At 59.5% G+C, this 21,435-nt stretch overlaps 3 protein-coding genes across 5 annotated transcripts; 2 read left to right on the top strand and 1 right to left on the bottom strand.

The window, feature by feature from the left end:
- The first annotated feature begins 242 nt into the window (after window positions 1–242).
- On the top strand, window positions 243–4,955 carry LOC141935578 (procathepsin L-like). 2 transcript variants are annotated; one of them, XM_074851932.1, is made up of 8 exons: window positions 243–333; window positions 2,359–2,484; window positions 2,616–2,738; window positions 2,993–3,142; window positions 3,381–3,605; window positions 3,752–3,857; window positions 4,062–4,176; window positions 4,383–4,955. In XM_074851932.1, the coding sequence occupies exons 1-8, from the start codon at window positions 331–333 to the stop codon at window positions 4,480–4,482; spliced, it is 948 nt and encodes a 315-aa protein (XP_074708033.1). In that variant the 5' UTR covers window positions 243–330; the 3' UTR covers window positions 4,483–4,955. The 2 variants fall into 2 exon arrangements, with proteins under 2 accessions (XP_074708033.1, XP_074708032.1); XM_074851931.1 differs by having other exon boundaries at window positions 3,689–3,857.
- A 499-nt stretch (window positions 4,956–5,454) lies between these two features.
- MYDGF (myeloid derived growth factor) lies at window positions 5,455–9,580 on the top strand. The gene is made up of 6 exons (XM_074851933.1): window positions 5,455–5,648; window positions 6,495–6,545; window positions 7,274–7,335; window positions 7,664–7,745; window positions 8,279–8,351; window positions 8,704–9,580. Exons 1-6 carry the CDS (start codon window positions 5,493–5,495, stop codon window positions 8,781–8,783), a joined length of 504 nt encoding a protein of 167 aa, XP_074708034.1. The 5' UTR covers window positions 5,455–5,492; the 3' UTR covers window positions 8,784–9,580.
- A 1,206-nt stretch (window positions 9,581–10,786) lies between these two features.
- Window positions 10,787–19,193, bottom strand: TNFAIP8L1 (TNF alpha induced protein 8 like 1). 2 transcript variants are annotated; one of them, XM_074851935.1, is made up of 2 exons: window positions 18,995–19,193; window positions 10,787–12,959 (listed from the first exon to the last, which is right to left on the bottom strand). In XM_074851935.1, exon 2 carries the CDS (start codon window positions 12,955–12,957, stop codon window positions 12,397–12,399), a length of 561 nt encoding a protein of 186 aa, XP_074708036.1. In that variant the 5' UTR covers window positions 12,958–12,959; window positions 18,995–19,193; the 3' UTR covers window positions 10,787–12,396. The 2 variants fall into 2 exon arrangements, with proteins under 2 accessions (XP_074708036.1, XP_074708037.1); XM_074851936.1 differs by lacking the exon at window positions 18,995–19,193 and adding an exon at window positions 15,232–15,525.
- Between the last annotated feature and the right edge of the window lie 2,242 nt (window positions 19,194–21,435).

Raw genomic sequence — 21,435 nt, 5'->3', positions numbered from 1 at the left:
GCCCTGAGGATGCAAGCTGGAGGCTTCTGTTTTAAATGCAAAGCGTCTTGCAGCTGAAGCATTTTACTTTCTGAACATAGATGCGAGCCTATTTGTTGCCCCCTCTTGTCCCCACACCCAAATAATCGTCCTGACTATTGCAGTTGTGTTTTAGCTTCTACTACGCACCCCACTGAGTAACCCCTGGTGCAGCTTCTGAGGTCGGAGGGGCGGAAGGGGACGTAATGGAGGAAGTTGCACGTCTCTGAGGTTTACTCGAGAGAAGCCTGCCAGCAGAAAAGCTGCTCCCCTTTCTCCCTGACATCTTTAGAGCCGGGTTGGTGCTGGTGGATGGTAAGAAGCTTTATTTTGCAGAGTTTGTTTCTTTTCAGTCTTAATTTAAACTGCTTTTTCCTGTCCTGAAAGAGCAAGTGTTTCTTAAAATGTCTGCAATGCACTCTTAAAACGCTCTTGTCTAGAAGAGTTTACAAATCTGTCAGCTCCTTTGATCCCCCAAGCTTGCTTCTGAAGCTGTAGGATTATTTGATGCCATAAAAAGGGGTTGGATTTCTTCTTTTGGGCATTGAGAATCCTGAGAGGCATTAACCAGGAAATCACCTACCGCAATCCTGAGCTTTTCAATATGTAACAGGCTCTGTTGGGGATTGAAATACAAATTATGTGGGAGGCCTCCACCCAGCTGTCCTGTGGGAAAGGTAATGGGAGTGTGAAGCGTGGTGCAGCTGGGTTCGTGGTGTCTCTTTCGGAGAGAGGATTTGCAGCTGTAGCCTGAAGTTGAGTTAATTTCCTGAGTGAGCGGTAACGGCCAGAGGAAGCGGCGGGTGCTGGGGAAACCAGGCAAAAATGCCTCTTCCTCAAGAATTGGGACTAAGCATGAGAGTGGCTTGGGAGGCATTTCTCCCACGAAAACCCAACGTGTGGGGCTTTATTTTTAGGTGGAGGATGTGGAGGGAGAACAGATGTTCTTGAAGACTTATTTTTACAACAAAAACACTGAGCTACAAAATTAGCTCAGAAAAGCTTGCTCAAAGATGCTCAGACAGAAAACTTTTCGGCATCTCCATTCCCAAAGCATGTGGCATAAAGGTGCGACGACAGCTCTTGCTCTTGGAAAGCCACGTCAGTGGAAACTCTGTGTTTGGTGATTAGGGGTGTCTTGGGCATTTGATCTCTGTTCTCTGCCATGGCCCTGCCGTGCGCTGCGTGGCTTTGCAGAGCAGCACCCCCAGAATAACTGAAGTTGCTCAGAAATACCAGGCTCCAGCGAAGGAGGCACAGGGCGTGCGGCAGCGATGGGAGGAAGACAAATCGCCGGGGTGGAGGGGGGCTGGCGGTGGCAGGAGCTGGGCTGGGGGAGGGGGAGGGCTGCGTGTGTACGCTAGGAAAAAGAAAGGGTGTAAATTGATGCTGGAAAATCCTCACACAGGGATTTTGGTGAAGCACGTACGCACAGGCATCCTGCCTTTGTGCTGGGACAGATGCAAGGCTTCAGTCACCAGCGTGGAGCGGCGGATCCTCTGCCTCCCCACCTCTGTAGAAAAACCTCTTATCTCTGGTTCCAGCTCAAGCCTCTTGCTTGGAGGCTGCTGCAGATTTCTGCTGGTGCAGGTTTCCGCTGGCTTTCAAGTGAAAACAGCTTCGTCCTGGCCCGGCAGCTGCAGCTCTTGTTCCGCTGGGCTCTTCTGCTTCGCCTCGAGTCCCGAAGCTGCTCTGGGTTGGAGCTGGGAGGCTGAGTTGTCCCCAGTGAACAGGCAAACCTTGCTCTGGAGGGGTCTGGATACAACCCTGCCTTCCCCACTCATCCTTTTGCTTGGGGCTTGATCCTGATGGGTGCTGAGTCCCTGAGCAGGGGCTGTGCCCCTTGTCGGTGGTGCAGGGAGAGCTGCTGCAGAGGGGGATGCTGCTGTGGGAAGGGGAAGAGAGGGACCGTCTGGTGGCAGAGAAAACCGGTGGAATTTTGCAAATAAAACGAGTGGGGAGAGGCAGCATCGTCCCTGCTGCTCTCGCTGCCCTTTTGTCTGCGTTTGCTTCCTTCTGCCACCCAGGCTGTGCTCTCTCGTGAAGTTGCTCGTTCCTCTCCTAAAAAGGACAGTTAAATGCCACCCAAAGGACGGCTAAGACCTTCTAAACCTCCTGTCAAAACAGCAGCGTGGCCACGCAAAAGCTGCTCCAGCTGGAGGAACCAACATCTCTCTCTTCCCTCTGGCTTGGCCGCTCTGTTTGCATTTCTCTGCCTCCCCCGTCACATCTAATCCAGGCTTGGAAGGACTCATCCTGCTCTGAGCCCATGGCCCTGGCTGGTAGCCACAGGGCTCAGCCCAGGGCCCCCCCTGACCCTGCTCTCGCCGTTCCCCCCAGCTGGGTGCCATGGCCGTGCTGCTGGGGCTGCTGCTGGCCCTGCTGGGCTGCACCGTGGCACTGGACCCTGCCCTGGAGGAGGCCTGGGAAGGGTGGAAGAGCCTCCACGCCAAGGAGTACCCAGGGGTAGGTCCTGCTCCCCCGGGACCAGCTCTGGGGGGTTTCGTCTAGAGCCACCCACGTGCACCCACCCCGTCCCATGTCCCTGTGTTCCTGGGGGACGTTTCTGATCCTGCTGCCGCTCTGCCTCGTGGCAGGAGGCCGAGGCCGCCCGCAGAGAGGTCTGGGAGAAGAACCTGTGGCGCATCCAGCAGCACAACTGGGAAGAGGCACAGGGCCAGCACGGCTTCCGCCTGGCCATGAACCACTACGGGGACCTGGTACCTGCCGCTGCGCCCAGCACCTTCCCCTCCCTGCACCTGGGGGCTGCACCCGCCTGGGTGTACCCAGGTCCTGAGCTGGGCACCAGGGACCTCTTGATGCACCCAGGGCTTGATCTGGGGACTGGCTGCCCCCAGCCTGCTTCACTGAGGTGCCCCTGGGGCTGGGCTGCTTGCCGGGGGTCAGCCAGCCGGTGGGGAGTTGTGGTGCTGCTGGCTGGGCATCACACGAGTTCTCCCTTGGTGACCTGCAGACGGACGAGGAGTTTAACCAGCTCCTGAATGGCTTCAGCCCAGCGTGGCAGGAGGAGCCGGCGCGGCTCTTCCAAGCGTCGGCAGCCCTGAAGACCCCGGCAGAGGTGGACTGGCGGGCGAAGGGCTACGTGACACCCGTAAAGAACCAGGTGGGCACGGGGTGGGGGTCTGTGTGATGAGCCAGGAGTCTGGGCAGCAGAAACAAGCACCATCCTTCTCCCAAGCACCAAAACCCCTCTGCAGAACCCAGAGAAGCAGCTCCCATAGCTTTGGCCACTGCAGTTTTGTAGCTGAGAAGCTGGAGAGCAGCATCGGGGGTCACAGTGTCCCTCTCCAGCAGGTTTGGGGGTGATTCCGTGACCCCTCTGCTGTCCCCATCTCACCCAGGGGCACTGTGGGTCGTGCTGGGCGTTCAGTGCCACAGGGGCCTTGGAGGGGCTCGTCTTCAACCGGACGGGGAAGCTGGCGGTGCTGAGCGAGCAGAACCTCATCGACTGCTCCCGAAAGCTGGGCAACAACGGCTGCCACGGTGGATACATGACTCGCGCCTTCCAGTACGTGCACGACAACGGCGGCTTGAACTCGGAGCACGTCTACCCCTACACGGCCACGGTAAGGGAGGGGAGGTGGCCCTGGGGACACAGCAGAGTGGTGCTAGTGGGTCCCAGCCCCAGCATCGCTCTCCCTCCCCTCAGGATACCTCCAGCTGCCGATACAACCCCCAGGACAGGGCGGCCAACTGCTCCACCATTTGGCAGGTAGCGCGAGGCAGCGAGGCAGCACTGGAGCAGGCAGTGGCAGCCGTGGGCCCCGTGTCTGTGGCGGTGGATGCCAGCAGCTTCCACTTCCACTTCTACAAGTCAGGTACCGTCTCACTCTTCGTGGCATGGATGGGGAAACTGAGGCAGGGCTGCCTCGCTACAGGGCGTGGGCTGCTGAGCCCTTGTTGAGCTCGGGAGTTTTCTTGGGGCACCCAGCTCAGAGGGATAGGATCCACCACCCTGCTTTCACCTGGAGAAAAAGAAATCAGGGCCGGACCCTGACTCACCCCAGCTCTGCTCTTCCCAGGCATCTTCAGCAGCATGTTTTGCAGCCAGCAGGTGAACCACGGGATGCTGGCCGTGGGCTACGGCACAAGCCAGGAGCTCGGGCACAATGTGAGCTACTGGATCTTAAAGAACAGGTAGGAGCCGAGGGCGTCCCCCCAAACCCGCTGCCCCTTTCACCCCCACACACAGCCTGTCCCCCCCTTCCTGCCGGGGTTGGAGCTGCATGGCAGGAGCATCCCTGTCCCGCAGGGTGCTCTGGCTCCCGTGCCTGTCTCGCTCGTCCTCCCTGAGCGGGGCCGGTGGGAACACGGATGTGCTCATTCTCCATCTCTTCCTGCAGCTGGTCGGAGGTGTGGGGCGAGCAGGGCTACATCCGCCTGCTGAAGGGTGCCGACAACCAGTGCGGGGTGGCCAACCAGGCCAGCTTCCCCGCGCTGTGAGCCAGGACATCCCTCCCTCCCCGGGCAGCTCTCCCTGCCCTGGCTGTGAGTCTGTGGCTGTTTCCTTCTGGAAAGGGGCTTTTGTTTGTGTGCGGTGAGAAGCAATTAAAAGTGGTACAGCTAATCACTTTGCGCCTGCAAACGGTGGCCAGGCAGGGTTTGGTGGCTGAGGTGAGGCTGCTGCAGCCTGTCCTTTTCCTGGTGGGAAAGGCAAAGCTCCCTGAGCACGATGCTTGGCGAGCGGCGCTTTCTCCGTGCCTTTCCTCCCAGCCTGGCCATCTCCTTCCCCTCCTGCGGCCCCTCTTCCTTCCAGCCGAATCCCAAAGGCCACCAGCCGGGAGGGATTTTCTGGCTGTGGCTGCAGCTCTGCCCGACGCTGCAGGAGCCGAGCCAACACCGCTGCCCCTGCACACCCAGCTCTTTTAAAAATAAGTCTTTACCCCATTAAACTCGCGTGACAGGCAGAAAATGAACCTGTCCCCCCATTCTGCTCTTTATTTTCTCTCTCGTCCTGAATAATTTGGGGGATTAATGCCCTGCACACACAGCCCAGCACCCTGGAGGGCGAGCAGGGGCCAGGCTGGGGTGAGAGGGGCTGCAGGGACAGCATTTAACGGTCAGGGTGAGGTTAAGGGCTGCACTAGATGATCTTCAAGGTCATTTCCAACCTAAATGATTCTGTGATTCTGGGACATGGGACACAGCCTGTGGCAGTGTGGGCTCCCCAGAATGTCCCCCCGCTGCCCCAAATCCCCCGTGGGAGCAACCACACAGCAGAGCGTTGCCGCAGAGGGGCATTGGCTGGTGTCAGACTGCTGTCGCCTTGTCCCCTTGTCCCATATCCCCGTGGCTGCTCGTCCCAGCGGTCTCTTGTCCCCACCGCGGCCCCCAAGGGGTTAACCCGCCCGGGCTCCCTGCCCACACCCAAGATGGCCGCCGGGGCGCCCGCTGAGCGGCCGCAGCCCGTGTTGACCCCTCCCGCCCGCCGTAGCCCGGGCTTCCTTTCCAAGATGGCGGCGCCCAGCGGGAGGAGCGGCCGGCGGCTGTGGGCCGCGCTGGTGCCCGCCGCTCTGCTGTGCCTGGCGGCGCGGGCCGCGGAGGAGCCGAGCACGGCTGACTTCGACGTGCGGCCCGGCGGGGAGGTTCACTCCTTCTCCCGGAGCCTGGTGAGAGGCGGGGAGGCAGGGAGTGAGGAGAGGGTACGCGCCTCTCCCTGATTGGCTGTGGGGCACGTCGCTCCCGCCTCCCGCCACGGGGACTGGCTGCCAGCGAGGGAAGGCGGGACGAACTGATGGCGGCGTGGGGGGGGGGGGGTCCGGGCCGGTTGCTAGGGGGCTGGTTGCTAGGGGCGGGGGGACTCGGCCTTTGACGGGGGTAGGGGGGGGGTCCCCAAGGGGGGTCTTCGAAGGCAGGGGGGTCCCGAAGGAGAGAGGGAGCCCCCAAGCAGAAGAGGGTCCCCAAGGGAGGGGGGGGTCCCCAGCAGAAGGGAGTCCCCAAGGAAAATGGGTCTCCGGGGTGGGACAGTCTCCGTGGAGAGGAGGAGGTCCCCAGGGAGGAAGGCTTGCCATGGAGAATGGTCCCCAAGGGGGGTTTCCAAAGGGAGGAGGTACCCCGAGGGGAGGGGAGGGGTCGCCAGGGGGATGAGGGTCTCGAAGAAAGGATCCCCATGGGAAGGAGGCTCGCCAAGCGGAAGGGGCCCAATGGAGAAGGGGTCCCTGGGCCCCCCAGAACTGGAGTCCTCACCCCAGCACCACGGGGTCCTGCTGACACCCCATGGGGGATGAGGTCCCTGGCTCTGTCTGCGCTCCGCCGAGTTCCAGGCACGAACATGGTGCATGTTCCTCCTCAGTCACCCCCGGGGTGAGACCGCCGGGGGCTCCACTCTGCTGCAGCCCCGGGAATTCTCTCAGGTGTCCCCAGATCTCCCGTCGTTGCCGAGAAGTGGCTGGTGGTGAATAAAGAGAAGGTCTTGCTGGAACGAGGCTGCTCATCGTCTTCTTCTCTTCTTCCAGGGGGATTACACCTGCACCTTCACATACTCAGCTCAGGGAGGAACGAACGAGGTGAGCTGGGCAAACCGAGCGTTTCCCTTACGCTCGGTCTCTATGGCTGCACAGAGTGAGAAGCTGTTCAGAACGATTTCGTTTGTGATGAGCTGATTCCAGGGACCGGGAGCTGTGAGGAAGGGTGGTTGCACTGTTTCTAACGCTGTGTGTTTGCAAAAGTAATTTGTTGGATTTGCTCCCTGAACGAAGTGTCCTTTGTGTGTTGCAACGATGCTGTGGTTTGTGAGGCCGTGACATTTGTAAGGCTTAACAGATCTCTGGGCTGGATGTCTCTGGAGAACAGGGAGTGACATTTTCATACCCCAGCTGGTAGGAAGGACCGCATAGGAGTAACTCCTGTGTTCTCTAGGAGACTTGAAGGTTTTTTGCAGCTTGTGGTGCTGCTGCAGTAAGTGCTGTGCAGATACACAGTTTGTACTTTGTTATCCGTGAGTCCTGTTAGAATCAGGTCCTTTTCTTTTAGCGTGAAGGGAAATGAGACTTTAACTCTTTTCTGTTACTGTACTAATGGAACTGCGGAGAGGAGAGGGCAACCAGGCCTTGACCTTTGTGCAACACAAAGTAAAAGGGCCATCAGCAACTGTTGTCTAGTTATGTTGTGTTATTTTAGAATGGTAGAAACTTGTCATGCCCGCAGCTGGGAGGGGAGGTGACTGGCCTCGGGGGTGAGTGAGAAGAGCGAGGCTCTTACCCGCATTAACTCTTTGGACCTTTCCCCTCTGCAGCAATGGCAGATGAACATTGGAGTCAGCGAAGACAACCTGCTCTTCTCCTGCTCTGTCTGGAGGTGTGTTCTTTACCCCCAAACTCTCTGAGACAAAAGCAACAACAAGGCAGGTGGGATCTGGGCCAGGGACCCTCCCTCCCGGCTGGCTTTGCCTCTCTGCAGGGCAGCACCGGAGGGCTTTCCTCTCCTGAGAGATGCTGTGACTCTGGGCTCTTTAGCCAGGCGGTGGTTTATAAATGCCATGTTCTTCCCCCCTCTCTGCCCTCCTCACTAGAAGGAGCTACAAGAGAACCAGAGGTGGCTGTGGAGGGAGGGGGCCATGAATCCTGAGCTCATCTGCACCTCCACCCTCTCTGCCGATGCCAAAGACTCTGCTTTCTTGTTTCAGGCCCCAAGGGAAGTCTTATCTCTTCTTTACCCAGTTTAAAGCTGAAGTGAAAGGAGCCAAGATAGAGTATGCCATGGCTTATGTAAGTCCCAGCTGATCGCTTGGAAGCAGGCGTGTGGGAGGCTGCTATAAAACATGAATTGGACATGGAAAACATTTATTAGACATCCGTGCAATAAAGCGTACTCCATCACGTCCCTAATTAGAGGGTGGTGGCAGTCAGGAGAGTGGCTGCAGGTAGGCGCTCCTGCACCATTTTATTTCTGCTCCCTCAATGCCAAAAGGGTGCACAAGGGGAGTCTTGGTTTCCCTCAACATATTGCATGTGGCAAAGTAAATCAAACCTCTGCTGGTGCTTTTGTCTGGTTCATTCTTCCATTTCCCAGCAGTGAGGCTTTCAGTCACCTGAAGGGCACAAGTTTGTGGTTTAATAGGAAATGGGAAAATAGCCAGAGATTTTCCTTCAGATTTCCTTTGTGGACTTAATTCTTTCACTCCGCATTATTAAAGCATAAATTTGCTCTTTTTTCAGAACGTGCTGTTGTTTGTTTGCTTTAAATACAGTAGCTTCTTGGATTGCCTCAACTGCTTAAACCTTCTTCCTTCCCATTTCAGTCTCAAGCTGCAGTGGGTGGACAAAGCGACATCCCCTTAAAACAGGAAGAATTTGAAATCACCGAAACAACAGGTTTGTGACCGAGAGAACTATGTGAGAAAGGGGCTGGTGTGGGAGACAACTGGCTGTCTACCAGGAGATGAGTATTTAAGCTTAATGCAGATAGGACAGCGCAGGTTGTGGAGTCAGGGGTACAGTGCTCTTGATCCACAGCTGGCAGCAGGATTTTGCGGGTCCTGTTCCAGTGTAAATGTTAAATTAACATGGGGGAAGAACGGGTTTATCACAACATGCTTGTCGCGTGCATAAGAAGGAAGTGCAATGCCCCACTTGCTGGCTTTTTCGTCCTGGAAGGGAACCAGCAGGGCTGTTTTGTTCATGCCTTACCATCTGTTTATCCTGGGCTTGTTTTCTCTCTTTCTAGTGTCTCACAGGGAAGGCAAGTTCCGTTTTGAACTGTCCAAACTCATGATTGTAGCAAAAACACCCCGTGACGAGCTGTGACCCCGAGGCCAGCGTTGGGCCGGGTGTTTTGGCCAGAAGAGCATGGCAGTTACAGAGGATTGCTTGTTAACTGCGGGTTTTTTTGGTTGGCCAAACCTTTTATGTTTTCCATATTGAAATGTGCTCGGGTCCAACACAAGTGAGGCTTGGAGGTGTTAAGACAGATGCATTCTGTCTTGTGTCAGAGTAACAATGTGCTTTGCAGCTGGAAACCTCCTCTGAGACTCCTGATCTGCAGCCAGCCATTCTGTCGCCCGCTTTCTGCTTGGTTGATCTGCTGAATATGGTAAAGCTTCCCTGAACGGGGGCTCCTTATCTCCCTTGCTAGGAAGAGCAATGCAGAAAGATAAATGGCTGGATTTAAACACGGTTTGCTAACGGAAAGTTGTTAACTCTGTAGTCTCTGGAGGGGAGACAGGGTTTCTTTCTCTGCAAGCATGACAGGAGGAAATAATTAAATTGGGTGGGAGGGGGAAGGAAGGGATAGAGTTGGCCCAAAGCTATCTGACTCCTTGCCGAGTGCGGCTACCGAAGACCAGCTTTGCTGGGGAGGGTGTTGTGGACCTGTCCTAGTGCAGAGTGCGGGCTGGGATAACATGACGTGAGGAAGGCAGAGCTGCTTATTCTGACACAACCCAGGAATCTATCCAAGCACCACTTTCATGTCTCAGTACAACTGCAGGACTATTTTCTACGTACAGAAGTGATTTTTTTCTTATCTAGAGTAATAACAGTGAGGGAATGTGGAGTTCCTTTCCTGTGTAAATACAACATAAATAAAGAAATAAAGCATCATGCTCTGGCCTGAGTTTGCTCTGCTCTGTGACTCCTGCCCTCTCTGACTGGCTGCCTTTGGCATTTCCTTGGCCAGGAGGGGCTGAGATGTCACGCAGGAGTTTGGAGGGTTTATGGGGGCTTCTGCCCACCCGAGAGGAGTCCCAGCACGCGAGAGCAAGGCTCCAGCTGCAAATTTGCTTCACCCAGCACTGTTGTGACAAGTGCTTTTGGTGCCCTGTGATTATGTCGTTGGTAGCTGCTTTGCCCATTCTGGGGGGAGTTCCCTGGGTTTTGGCAGTCTGGGGGTGCTTTGCGCTGGGGATTTTACAAGCTCTGTTCTCCAGGCTGTTCCTGAACGCTTCTCTCTCTGCTGTGCAGCTCATTCTGGATCTGCAGCTGACCTGCAGGGCCCAGGAGTGGCCCTACCTGAGCTCCGAGCTGCGCTTAGGGCACTGGTGTTGCAGGTCTCTGACCTTTCTCCCTGTTTAACCAGAGCAAAGGGAGTTGAAGGGACATTGCCCAGACACGTACAGCCGGGTTGGGATGGGAAACCCACGCTATAAGATGGCTTTTCTGGCAGAGAGTGTGCTCTCCAGAGCTTCCCCGGGACAAAAAAGCAAAAGTTTGGAAGCGAGGTGGGTGTTTGCCGTGCGGTGTGGGGGAGAAGTTCTGCATTAGCCGCCTGCGTGCGAAGGAAAGCTGGGGCCGGGCGTTCGGTGGGTTGTGTGGTCCTGGGGTGTACGAAACCCTGGGGACAAAGGCAACAGCCGTGAGTCGGGGCTCGTCTGAGCAGAGATGTTTCGTGCAATTAAGGAGCATCTTGCAGCTGGTGCCGACACGCACCTCGAGAACAGCCCAGCCAAGCGTTGCTGGCTGTCAGCGCAGCCGCCGCCGCCACCGCATCCATCAGCCCCGTTCCGCTTTGCCTGCTCGCCGCAGCTGCCGATAACTCCACCGAGTTGTTTCCAGCTCCGGCTCCTCTTCAGCACATACCTGACAGCTGCCACGAGCCCGGAGGGGAGGGGGGACGGAAACGTCTGTTCTCAAAGGCCACGCGCCAAGGACCGACTTCACCCTGCCCTTCCCGCGGGGCCGACGCCTCGGTGGATCTTGGCCGCGTTCTCCTCCACGCACACCTGTAAATGGGCTTTACCCCCCACCCCAAGCTGTGTCACGCAATTAAATTGGCTGCGATAGCTGGAGCCAGGCCTGTGAAATGACAGAGATAGGGGCTTTATTTCTTTTATTTCATCTTTAAGGCTGAAAGTTATCAGTGCCTCGAGCCAGCAGTGGAAAGGGAGCAGCAAACGGGAGCTGTGGAGCCGCTCTCTGCCCACGAGCGTTGGCAGCCTCCCGTGCCTGGAGACATCCCATGGAACAGGAGGCACAAGAAGGTCACGGAGATAAGGCCGGTTGAGATTGTGCAGCGTCTTGTATGCGAAAAGGGCAATTTTCAGTGTTCAAAGCCGAGCTCAGCATGTTGGAAGCGGGCCACGGCGGGCGCATCTGTGCTCTGAGAGCACAACGCTTTTACAACACGCCTATGTTGAATCCTGCAAAGTTGCCCGTTGCTTTCTGCTACCCAGGTTGTGCTTTCTCAGCTCCCACCGTGCAGCGAGGGGACGTGAGAAGGCGGAGGAGCACGTGTGAGTGTCTGCGTGGGAGCAGGATTTGCTCCCCCCAGGACCCCAGACCTTTGCTATCGGTTTGTGCTGGGTTTTGCACCGCGTTTCCTCCCACCAGTTCAGCACCGGCCGTGCTAAGCTGGGAGCTGCTCTACCATGGAGCAGGGCAGCCTGGCTGGCAGTGATGCTGGGGGACAGAGAGTAAAAACCCGAGGTGACAGAGAGCAATCGCTGTTTAAAAGACAAACCAACTGCCCCCGGTGCTCGTTTTATCACTGTCAACCGCCTTTGTAACAACCGCATGGAGCACCCAGGCCAAACAGGTGAGTTTATTTAAATAACTCATCAGGGCTACAGAGTTTGCTAAAAAATAACAACCATAACTCATTTGAGGACGTGTAAAACGCATGAAATCCTAGGGAGAGCTTTGGACAACCACTGAGGAAGGCGTCAGAGCCAGCACAGTGGTACCATGGTGGGAGGCTGGCGGAGGGAGTTGGGTCTTGGATGAAGGGGTGTACCTGGGATGCAGGGAAGGAGCAGGTCCCTCCCACTCCCTCCCTGCTCCAAGGGACAGCCGCTCGCCCAGGTGAGGTGGGATCCTTCTGGTCTCAAGGACTTGTCTTTTAGGAGGCCGAAGCCCGTGCTAGCCTGCAAGGTGCAGAAGCATCTTCCTACCCTGGGCAGCACGAGCCTGGTCAATGATTTGCTCCCACCGTGTCATGGAGCTGCTGAAAGACAACCACAGGGCTCCACAGCCCCCTGGTCATAGGGTCTCACCACCGCTCATCCAAGCAACTGCCCACCCGCTCAGAGACACCTTAGAGGTGTTACGCACCATGAGTCTTTGGTTTGGTTTTCCCCCAGGAGGGTTAGGATAGAGTTCAAGGTGAGGAGTCCAGTTCCTTGGACTCTGAGCTAAGAGCACTTGGTGGGCAAAGGCAAACAAAACTGTACAGCAGGAGCCCAGAAGCCCAGGATCAACTGGAAAGGACTCAAGCCCAGCACAGGGAGGGTTTGCAGACCCTGGGCAAAGGTTAGACAAAGTCAAGAGGTTCAGTCTTTTCTAGAAACGAGGAGAAAGTGAGTTAGCACTACAGAGGAGAGGAGGACGTCAAGCCTGGTGACGGTCAAAACAGGCGTATGTCTGTCCTCGGTCTCACAGGAGGCAGAGTCCGGCAGTTGCTGCCGATGGCCCATCTTGGCCAACTTTATATGTTGTCCTCCTCCAGCATCTTGTTAACCCCTTCGCAGATCCTCTTCAGGTGGGTGCGGTAGGGCTCGGACGGCCCGTAGAGAGCCGAGAGGAACTCATAGTCCGCAAAGTGATTGAAGACGTGATTGATGCGGGAGTGGGATTTGGCCGTCAGGTGGCCGTTGACAGCCTGGTGCAGCAGGTCCCGGCACTCTGTCAGCACACCTGACATGACCCTGCGGTCGAAGGTGAAGTCTATCTGGTGGAAGCTGACAGCCATCATGGCCAAGGTATGCACCTTCTTGCGGAAACGCTCCATCACCAGCAGCTCCTCGGGGCTGAACTGCCCGTTGCGGTAGAGCACGCCCAGCTTCATGACGATCTTGATGAGGTTTTTGATGATCTTCTGGGCCTCTTTGCGGTTGTGGGTGTACTCCTTGGTGGCCCGGTAGAGCTCATCCAAGATCTCGCTGCTGGTGTCATCAATGAAGACGTTGGCTATGGTCTTGGTAGCCATCTTGCTCAAGAGCTTCTTCTGGGCCTGTAGGGCCAGGTTCTTGGTGCTGAAGGTGTCCATCTCTGCAGGAGAAAGAGGCACACACAGAGTTCAGCCCATGCCCTGGATCAGTCCCCATCCCCTCTCCTCCCCATGCAGCCTTTTGGGAGGAGAAAGAGCATCTCCAGCCAACGGCAAAACCAAGAGGAGCTCCTGGGTGCCCAGGCAGGCGAAAGCTGAGCTCACACCCTGGGTTTTGTTGGTGGGATGAGTTACAGGGTGCTCCCACCTTCTTTCCCCTGAACTCTGGGGAGACGCTACAGCACGACAGGCAGCGTCGGGGGCCGGTGAGGTCTCCCTACCTGAGCATTGCCCGCGACCCTCCATCCTCGTCTCCCTGCTGCGACCGGTGCCGCCCTCCTCCTGGTACAGGAAGGAGTCTTGCCCCATCATTTTAACATTTTTTCTTCCTTAAAATGTGACTCATTTCCTGCAGGGTGATCTGGGGACAGCCCAGGTGATGGCTGAGTCACCCACCACAGCCGGCACAGCCACGTGCTGGCGTACAGCCCGGTGCTCGCCGAGGCCGGAGCGGCACGGCCGGTTTGCAGCACCCACCAACACATGTCAGAGCCCTTTTCCCCGGCGCTGCCCGCCCCGGTACGCTCACGCTGTCGGAGCTCAGACTCATTCTGCCGCCATCTCAGCTTCCTCCGGAGCCAGCACAAGCATCGCACGGAGGTGAATTATTCGGCAAGCCAAAAACCTCACCCCTTGCTCACCTACAGCCCAACTCCCCCCACCCGGCAGGACCAAATCAATCATCTCGGGCAGATTACGGCTTCAAAAACTGCCGTGAATGAATAAAACGCCACTGACCCTGGAGATGTATCTTGCCCCGGGAAATAGCAGAGCTACAAATCACGGGGAGGTGAGAACAGCATGATAACAACCAGCTCCCGCGCCGGGATGGATGGGCAGAGATGGGGGTTGCTTATGCAAGAGCCTGCACATGGCACGGTCAGCCTGGCAAAGCGAGAGCGGGGAAGGGATGGGATCACGCTATAAATACATCACCAGGGAGGGGAGAAGAGCTATTTAAGCTAAAGGATGCTGCTGGTGTGAGAATGGAGGGGGATAAATTGGCCGTGGATACAGAGAGGAAAGTTAGGGTTATTCTAGCACAAGAATTGAGTCCGTCCCCATTGTGGGCAGCTCTGTGGGACCCCCCCAGCTGAGCCGCCACCCAGCCCCGCATCCCCTCCAGGGATCCTCGATCCTGCTGCTACCACCACGGAGCACACGCTGGGCTCGTGGGACAATCCCCGGCCTCCCGCGGGGCTCGGATACCCCGCTGTGGCCAAGGCTCTGTCTCACTGCAGCCAGTCGTGCAAGAGCAACAGTGCAAGGGCGATGGTGCAAGCCGAGCCCCGGCTTCCCCAGCATCATCCAGCCGCCAGCTCCCCGAGCCCGAGGGCGGCCGAGGCTCTGCGAGGGCGTGAATTAAGCAGTAACAGAGCTGCCGTCACCGGTGCCACGCGCGCTGCCGCATGCAGCGTTATTTACAGCCCTTAGGAAAAACACAAAGGTTTGTAAGTATTTCCTTCGATGTGAAAACATTGATTTTTGTCAGCGTGAGCTTCAAGCTGAGGCTCTTGCGCTTAATAAGACAGAAATGACAAAGCAAAGGCTTCTCTCGCAGAGCTGTCGGCAGCTCCCAGGCGGGTCGGACTCATTTAATGCCGATGGCCCCGTGCACGAGATGCTGCCGGAGCTGAGTCCAGGGGGACGGGCAGGATGGGCAGAGGCAGCGTGGCTCCATCTTCTCTCTTGGCTGTAAGGGGGACTCGCTCTGCCCACGGCGGGCAGCCTCCGCCGGTAGGAGCGGGGCTTTCCCACGGCGCTGGGACACTGGAAGTATCCTCCTTTGCATCCCCCAGCGGTTGTGGGGTACCCTGGGCTCCCACTGGGAGCAGTGCCCAGAAAAACAGGAATTCCCACACCTGAGCTGGGTGACCGGAGCCATAAAGCAAGTGCAAACTCCACCTACGGAGCCCATAAAAAATAGGAAGCACTGGCTCTTGCAAGCTGCCCCGCGTGCCCACAGCCCCCAATTAGCGACTGTAATAACGGATCATCCCTCCTCTGCCAGCACGGAATAACCCCTGGCTGCCCCGCAGCCCTCTCCTGCTGGGGACCAGGGAGATGAGCATCGCTCGTGGGGGGAAACTGAGGCACGAAGCAGTGGCGGGGGGGTCGTTCCTAGACCCCAAAATCACGACCTGCTCCTTCTCCAGCGCCCGTGGGCTGTTTTGCAGGTCGCTCGCTGCAAACCCCAAGGAAACCCAAGCTCACCTCCCGGCACGTTCGCTCCTGCTGAGCACCAGGCCGGTTAACCCAGCACCCTCCACACCACGCGCTGTCCCACCAGGACCTGCTGACTCAGCACCAACCGGGAGATTTCACCGGAATGAGCCGTTTTCCTGCCGGGAAGGGCCCCGTGACCCCATTGTTCATGGAGGGGCTGCTATCGGCGCGCGGAAGAGGCAAGCCTTGCCCCGACGAGCAAACTCGAGACCGAAATAAACCACCCCATTTCCTTCCTGTCGCTTAAGTTTCCAGCCTGCTCAGGGCTTGTTTTTTTTCTCCCCCTTCTTCTTTTTAATGAAAACGCCCTCAAAAAACAGCTTCTTCTACTGAAAAGGAGCAGCCAGGCGTTGCTTTCACCGAGTCCCTCCCTGCTCCGGAAGAGCGCGGCGGGGCTGTGGTCCCAACGGTGGCTTTGGGGACAGTCACAGCCCTTTTTGGGGGGGTTTTCCACCCAGTTTGCAGGTTTCTGGGTGGGGTTTGCAGTCCTGAGGGGTGGTGTGAGGGCTTGGCCGTAGGCTGGGACATCTGGATGGGGATGTGGTGACACCGCGAAGTCCCTTGCTCTGGGGACAGACACGTGCCAGCGCCAGGGCACAGCAGCATCCCGGCCGTGCCGCCGCAGGGCAGGGGAGCTGAGGGCCAAATCCAGCGCTGGCAGAGGACAGGCAGCCCTGCCAGCACCTCCGCGGGCAGGTTTGTTGTCCTCCCCGCCAGGCCAGCACCCACAAGCACCTCCTCCAACACCCAGCTGCACCCTCAGCCCCCATCCCACAGGGACCCCCCGTAAAACATCTCTTACACCGCGGTGGGCGCACAGGAGAGCAGGATCTGGCCCTGTCATTAAAAAACATCAATTAAAGCTCCTGTCTGGGGGTGGGGGGAACATGAGACACCGTCACCCTGCCAGCACCTGGGGCCGGCACCGCTGGCACATGCCGTGGCAGAGCCACCGTGGGAGCACCAGCTCATTTACAGCAAAGGGGCCAAATCCAGCAGCGACGCCCTCCCGGGGTTATTTCTACCTGCTTTCCCCCCACCGTCCCAGGCACCGGGTACCCACCAGCGGCTCCATGTGCTCTTGTCCCACTCCCCGAGTCCCCCTGCCCCAACCAGCTCCGTTGGCAGCGGGTTGAATATTTCATGCGGGAAAGCAAAAGCACTTAAATAATTTATGGAGCAGCACGGAGCAAGCGTGCGGTGCAAGGGGAGGGCTCCGCAAAGCTCCAGCTGAGAGCAGAGGCACCTCTCCCTCCCCTTCCTCCTCCTCCTCCTCCTTGCCAGGGCCATATTAACTTGTAACTGTCTTGCTACAAGTTTCCTCCAACACAGAAGTATCATCTCCCCATCCAGGATAAATATTTAATGGTGGAGATCTCCACGGTTTTCCCTCCATCCCATGTGTCGTTTCCTCCCGCTGCTCCAAAATAACACCCCTGCTCTGCACCCCAGCATCCCCAGTCCCCCCGAATCCTTGGCCAACGCCGGGGGGTGGATGGGATCCCATTGCTCTGCGCTCTGTCCCCCGGCAATGCTTTCCACCACCTCCCCACGCCTCCAATCCCTATTAATTAATTAAAACCTGCCGCCGCGGTGGATTACAGGAGACGGGTCGGAGCGCCGGCGTGGCACGGGGATGTAACCGGAGAGCCCAACCGCTGTCACCAGCCCGTCCCCCACCATCCATGACCCCTCCAGCTTCCAGACCCCATTTTACCAGCGCTGGGGCGGCAGAGGAGGAGGAGGAAGGACGCACACTGCCTTTTGCAACAGTCGTCCCTTGCACGTTGCCATGGGTGCAAACACTACCGAGAGCCGCCGGGTCCGGCGCGTGTGTGCGGAGTGGGGTGAGGCCAAAGAGGAAGCCACTGAGTAAACACCTTGCCCGAGGAAAAACTCATTTCTTGGCAAGGATGGCAAAAATCGCAGCCAGCACAGCTCCGGGAAGGACCGGGGATGTGCGGGGAACACCAGCATCGCCTCGGCTCGGCTCCGCACGGCGCATCTCGCCCTGCTCGCTCCTGGCACACGTGCCAGCGGCGCTGCCAAGCGCTCGGCCGCGTCCCCACGTTGTCCCCACGATCGCTGGCACCGGGATCTGAACTCCCCCATCCCGTTATCTCCTTCCCGTAGGTGCCCCCACTGGGGCTGCACAGGCGAACGCAGCCACGGCGCAGGCACCTGCGGGAAGGGGCAGAAAGTTTTTTCGGTTTCTCCTCTGCACCAGCTTGCACCGATGCCTGGGAACGCGGATCTGCCCCGGCAACTCCGACGTGTCTGTGCAAAGAGCCGGGCGGCCGATCCGAGGGGGCTCCGGCGATGCCAACCCCAGGCGTGGGTGGTGAATCCCGCCGGCACTTCCCGTTTGCCGGCACCGCGTGGGAATGGGATCCTGGCAATGGGGGGGGCACAGAGAGCAGCTGCTCCGGTGTTGGGGGGAGGGGGGGGTGGTACCCCCGGTGCAATCCTGGGGTGCTGCTCGGTGCTGATTCAGGATGGGGGAGCGGATCCGGTGCCGTATCAAGGAATCCCCCCGGGATTACAGTGCTTTGGCGGGGAGGCAGCTGCAGCATGGAGAGGAGGAGGAGGAAGGGGGGGTTATTTTACAGAGAGGAGGAGGAAGGGGGGGTTATTTTGGAGCATCTGTCTCGCCTTCCATTTCCTCCTTTTCTTTTTCGAGCTGCCATCAAACCGCTCTCTCCGGCACCAACTTCCTTTCTCCTTCGCTCGGAGCAGACGGAGGCTCAGGAGACTCATGGGGAAGTGGAAAACAGAGAGGAGGGGGGCAAAAACAGAGGCCAAACCACCGTCCGTCCGTCCGTCCGTCCCGCAGCGGGGGCCTTGGTGCATCACATGCTTCCTGCCCCGGGATCGGCGAGGACAAAGCCGCTCCGGGAGGGAAAAAAAGCTCCTCAGGACAATTCGGATCCGGTGCTGGGCTTGGGGTCGGCAAAGAGTATTTATGGCCCAAATCCTTCCCCGCTCCGGAGCCGGTAACGCTTCAGTTGGTGGGAGTTGGGAAGTTTTACACCCAACTCTGTTGCTTCGGGCAGGATCTGGCCTCGCCAAAGGGATTCGTCTCCCCGGGAATGGAGGAATTTCACCCTGCGGAGCCCAGGGGACGGGCAGCGGCGGGGAAGGACGGGGCGATGCTCGAAGCCAAGTGCTGCCATGGGGGTCCCGTCCCTGCCCTCGCCTGTGGGCTCCGCAGACGTCCCCATGGCGGGGGGGGCCCCGGTGCCTTCTCCAAGCTCCCGTTAGCCATCACCCGTTGGAACCGGCGGCGTTTCAAGTCCCCCGACCTCGGATTTCCCACCGGTTTTGGGGGGAGATCGCCCTTTCCCCGTGTTTTACCCACCCGGGGAAACTGAGGCAGAGTCAGGGGCTCCCGGGAACAGCCCCGGGCTCTGCCCACCCGGCCCCTCCCGCCCCTCGGGGCTCCCCAAACCCTCGGTCCCCCCCCGCCCCTACGAGGATCCCCGGGGCCGCGCTGCCCCGTGGGCCGAGCAGGACCGCCGGTGTCCGGTGACACCGGGAGGGGGACACGGCCGATGCCCCGGGGGGGCGGGGTGCGCTCGCCTCCCGGGACGAGAAGCTTCGCCCCGCTGCCGGTCCCGGAGTGGGAAACACGAACCGGTTACCGAGTGCTCCCGCCCACCCCGGGGGAACCGGGAGGAACCGGGGGGAACCGAGAGGGGCCCGATCCCGGCAGCGCTGCACCGGCGGGCGGCAGAGCCCGGCCGGCCCTTACCTGCTGCTGCCTCGGGGGGAGCGCGGCGCCGGGACCGGGGCTGCTCCGGTGCCGCCGGCGGGACGGGACGGGGCGGGACGGGGCGGGGCGGAACGGGGCCGGGCGGGGGGTTTCGCTTCCCCCGGCGCCTCTCCCTGCCCGGACGCGGCGGTTCCCTCGCAGCCGGTGCCCGGTGCCCGGTGCCCGGCGGGTCCGGGCCTCCCGCCCGCGGCTGCTGCCAAGTCCCGGAGCGGGGCCGGGCGCGGCGGCGGCGGGGGCGGGACCCACGGGCGGTGCCAACCAATGGCGGCACGGGGCTTGCTACGAAGCAGCCAATGGGAGAGCGCGATAGGGGTGTGTGTGTCCCCCCCACGCCCCGGGGGTGGGACCGGCACCGGGGCGGCCCCGCGGGTCCCGGCGTGCGCGGGCCGGTCCCGTTAGCGCGGCGGGGGCCAGGCGCGGCGGTGCCGTGCGCGGGGACTCCCTCGGGTCTGTGCGGGGCCGCGGGGGTGACGGCGACCCGGGGCGGGGCGGGGGGGGGTGACGGGGGCGCCCGTGGGTCACGGCGGGGGGTGGCGGCCGGGGACCGGAGCGCCTTTGAGCAAGAACTTGGGAGGGCGCTGGTAGACCGGGCTGAGCGTGGAAAGCACCGGGGGGGGTCTCGCAGAGTCCCCCCTCGCCCACACGTGGGTGCATCACGGGGATACGACACCCGTGGGGAAGGGGGGGACGGCGTGGGGGTCCTCTCCGCCCCGCTCGCACTCTGCGGGGTGCGCAGGCGGCAGCTGCGTGGGGGGGTCGGGAGGGGGATTGCAGGGGGGAGGCTGCCCCCAGACCTTAAAACCGGCAGCGCAAACCGGGGACGGGCTCATCCTCCGCTCGGCCGAGGGTCTGTGGGCCCTGGCGCTGTGGGTGGTGGGTGGCAGCAGCCCCCACGCTGGGCGCAGGGCCGGTTTCTCACCGGGGTGTTGTGGGGACCCCCCCAAGCCGGGCAGCCCGCGCCCCGTTTCCAGCCACTCGCAGCCTCGTGGAGGAGTTTCTAGGCCGGGGTGCAGCAACTGGGGGGGTCGTGGCCATCAACTCGTCCCTGCGTTGGGGACCCCACAAGCCCCACGGTCCCATCAAGCCGTGCCGGGGTTTGCACCCCCATCCCGAGCTCCCCAGCACCAGCACTGTCGGAGCATCCTCCTCCTCCCCCCGGCTCAGTGGGAAGGAGCCACCGTGCAGGATCCTAATTCCAAAAGGTGGCATTAAACAGATTAAAGGTGGGATTTAGAGCGGATTAAAGTCTGGATTAACCAGAGCTTTGACTTGTATCTTGGTCTCACGCAGCGGCTGGGAAATGAACCTCAGACCGGCCAGATCCTCCCCAGCCCCCCGGCCCTGCTGCCCCCAGGCCATCGCCCGCCCCGAGGCCTCGCTCCTGCTGCCCCCCAGGATTTGCTCCCAGCCCCACGTTGTGCCGGAACAGCCGGAGCAGCTGTTCCCGCTCTCCTGAACAGTTGCAGCGTCAACCTGCCCGGCATAAATCACCCTCCTGGGCTCGTCTGTTCCTGGTGGCCACTTGCAGTGATGGGAAACAAGCCGTTAGCCAGAAACAGTGCGGCACTGGCCTGCGGGCCAAGGAGACGTAATAGATCGGGGGGAGGTGGTGGATGGAGTGAGGGAGCACCGGCAGAACGTGGTGGCTTTCTGGTGCCAGGGTCAGCTTCTGCCCAGCCTGTGTCCCCATCACTGCCTAGTTCCATGTCCCCATTGCTGCCCTATCCCGTGTCCCCGTCCCTGCCCTGTCCCATGTCCCTGTTCCTGCCCCATCCTATGTCCCCATTCCTGCCCTATCCCATGTCCCCATTGCTGACCCATCCCATGTTCCCATTCCTGCCCTGTCCCATGTCCCCATTGATGCCCCATCCCATGTCCCCTTTCCTGCCCCATCCCATGTCCTTGTCGCTACCCTGTCCTGTGTCCCCATTTCTGCCCCACCCCATGTCCCCATCGCAGGGACATCCCTGCAGCCTGGGCTGCTGTGCTCACCCAGCTCAGGCCATTGCTGAAGGTCCTGCGGAGGGTGATGGGATGGGATGGGCATGTGGGGGGCACCCTACTCCCCCCAGTACAGCCCCAGTGTGCCCAGTATGCAGACCTCCACTTCCTGTCTCCAGTTCCTCCCTGGGAACATCTCGGGGACAGTCCCCTGCATTGCACAGCTCTCCATCTCACTCCCAGCCCTGGAGCTGCACCCCAAACCCCTGAGGGTGGTTCTCGGCTGGGGGGCACACCGGGACTTCCCCATCCCTGCTGGGTGGCACCGGGCGCTGCTGGTGTGGATGGAACAGCCATTGCCCATCAGCGGGGGACGAGAGCTGGCGCTGCAGGAAAACGGAGAATAAAAAAGAGAAGAAACAGGATCTGGGCCAGCTCGCGTGCTGTCTCTCTCCCCCCCCCTTTCCTCCTCTCCTCCT

The sequence above is a fragment of the Strix uralensis genome, chromosome 27 (assembly GCF_047716275.1).
Source record: "Strix uralensis isolate ZFMK-TIS-50842 chromosome 27, bStrUra1, whole genome shotgun sequence".
NCBI lineage: Eukaryota > Metazoa > Chordata > Aves > Strigiformes > Strigidae > Strix > Strix uralensis.
This window is presented reverse-complemented; position numbering and strand designations above follow the sequence as displayed.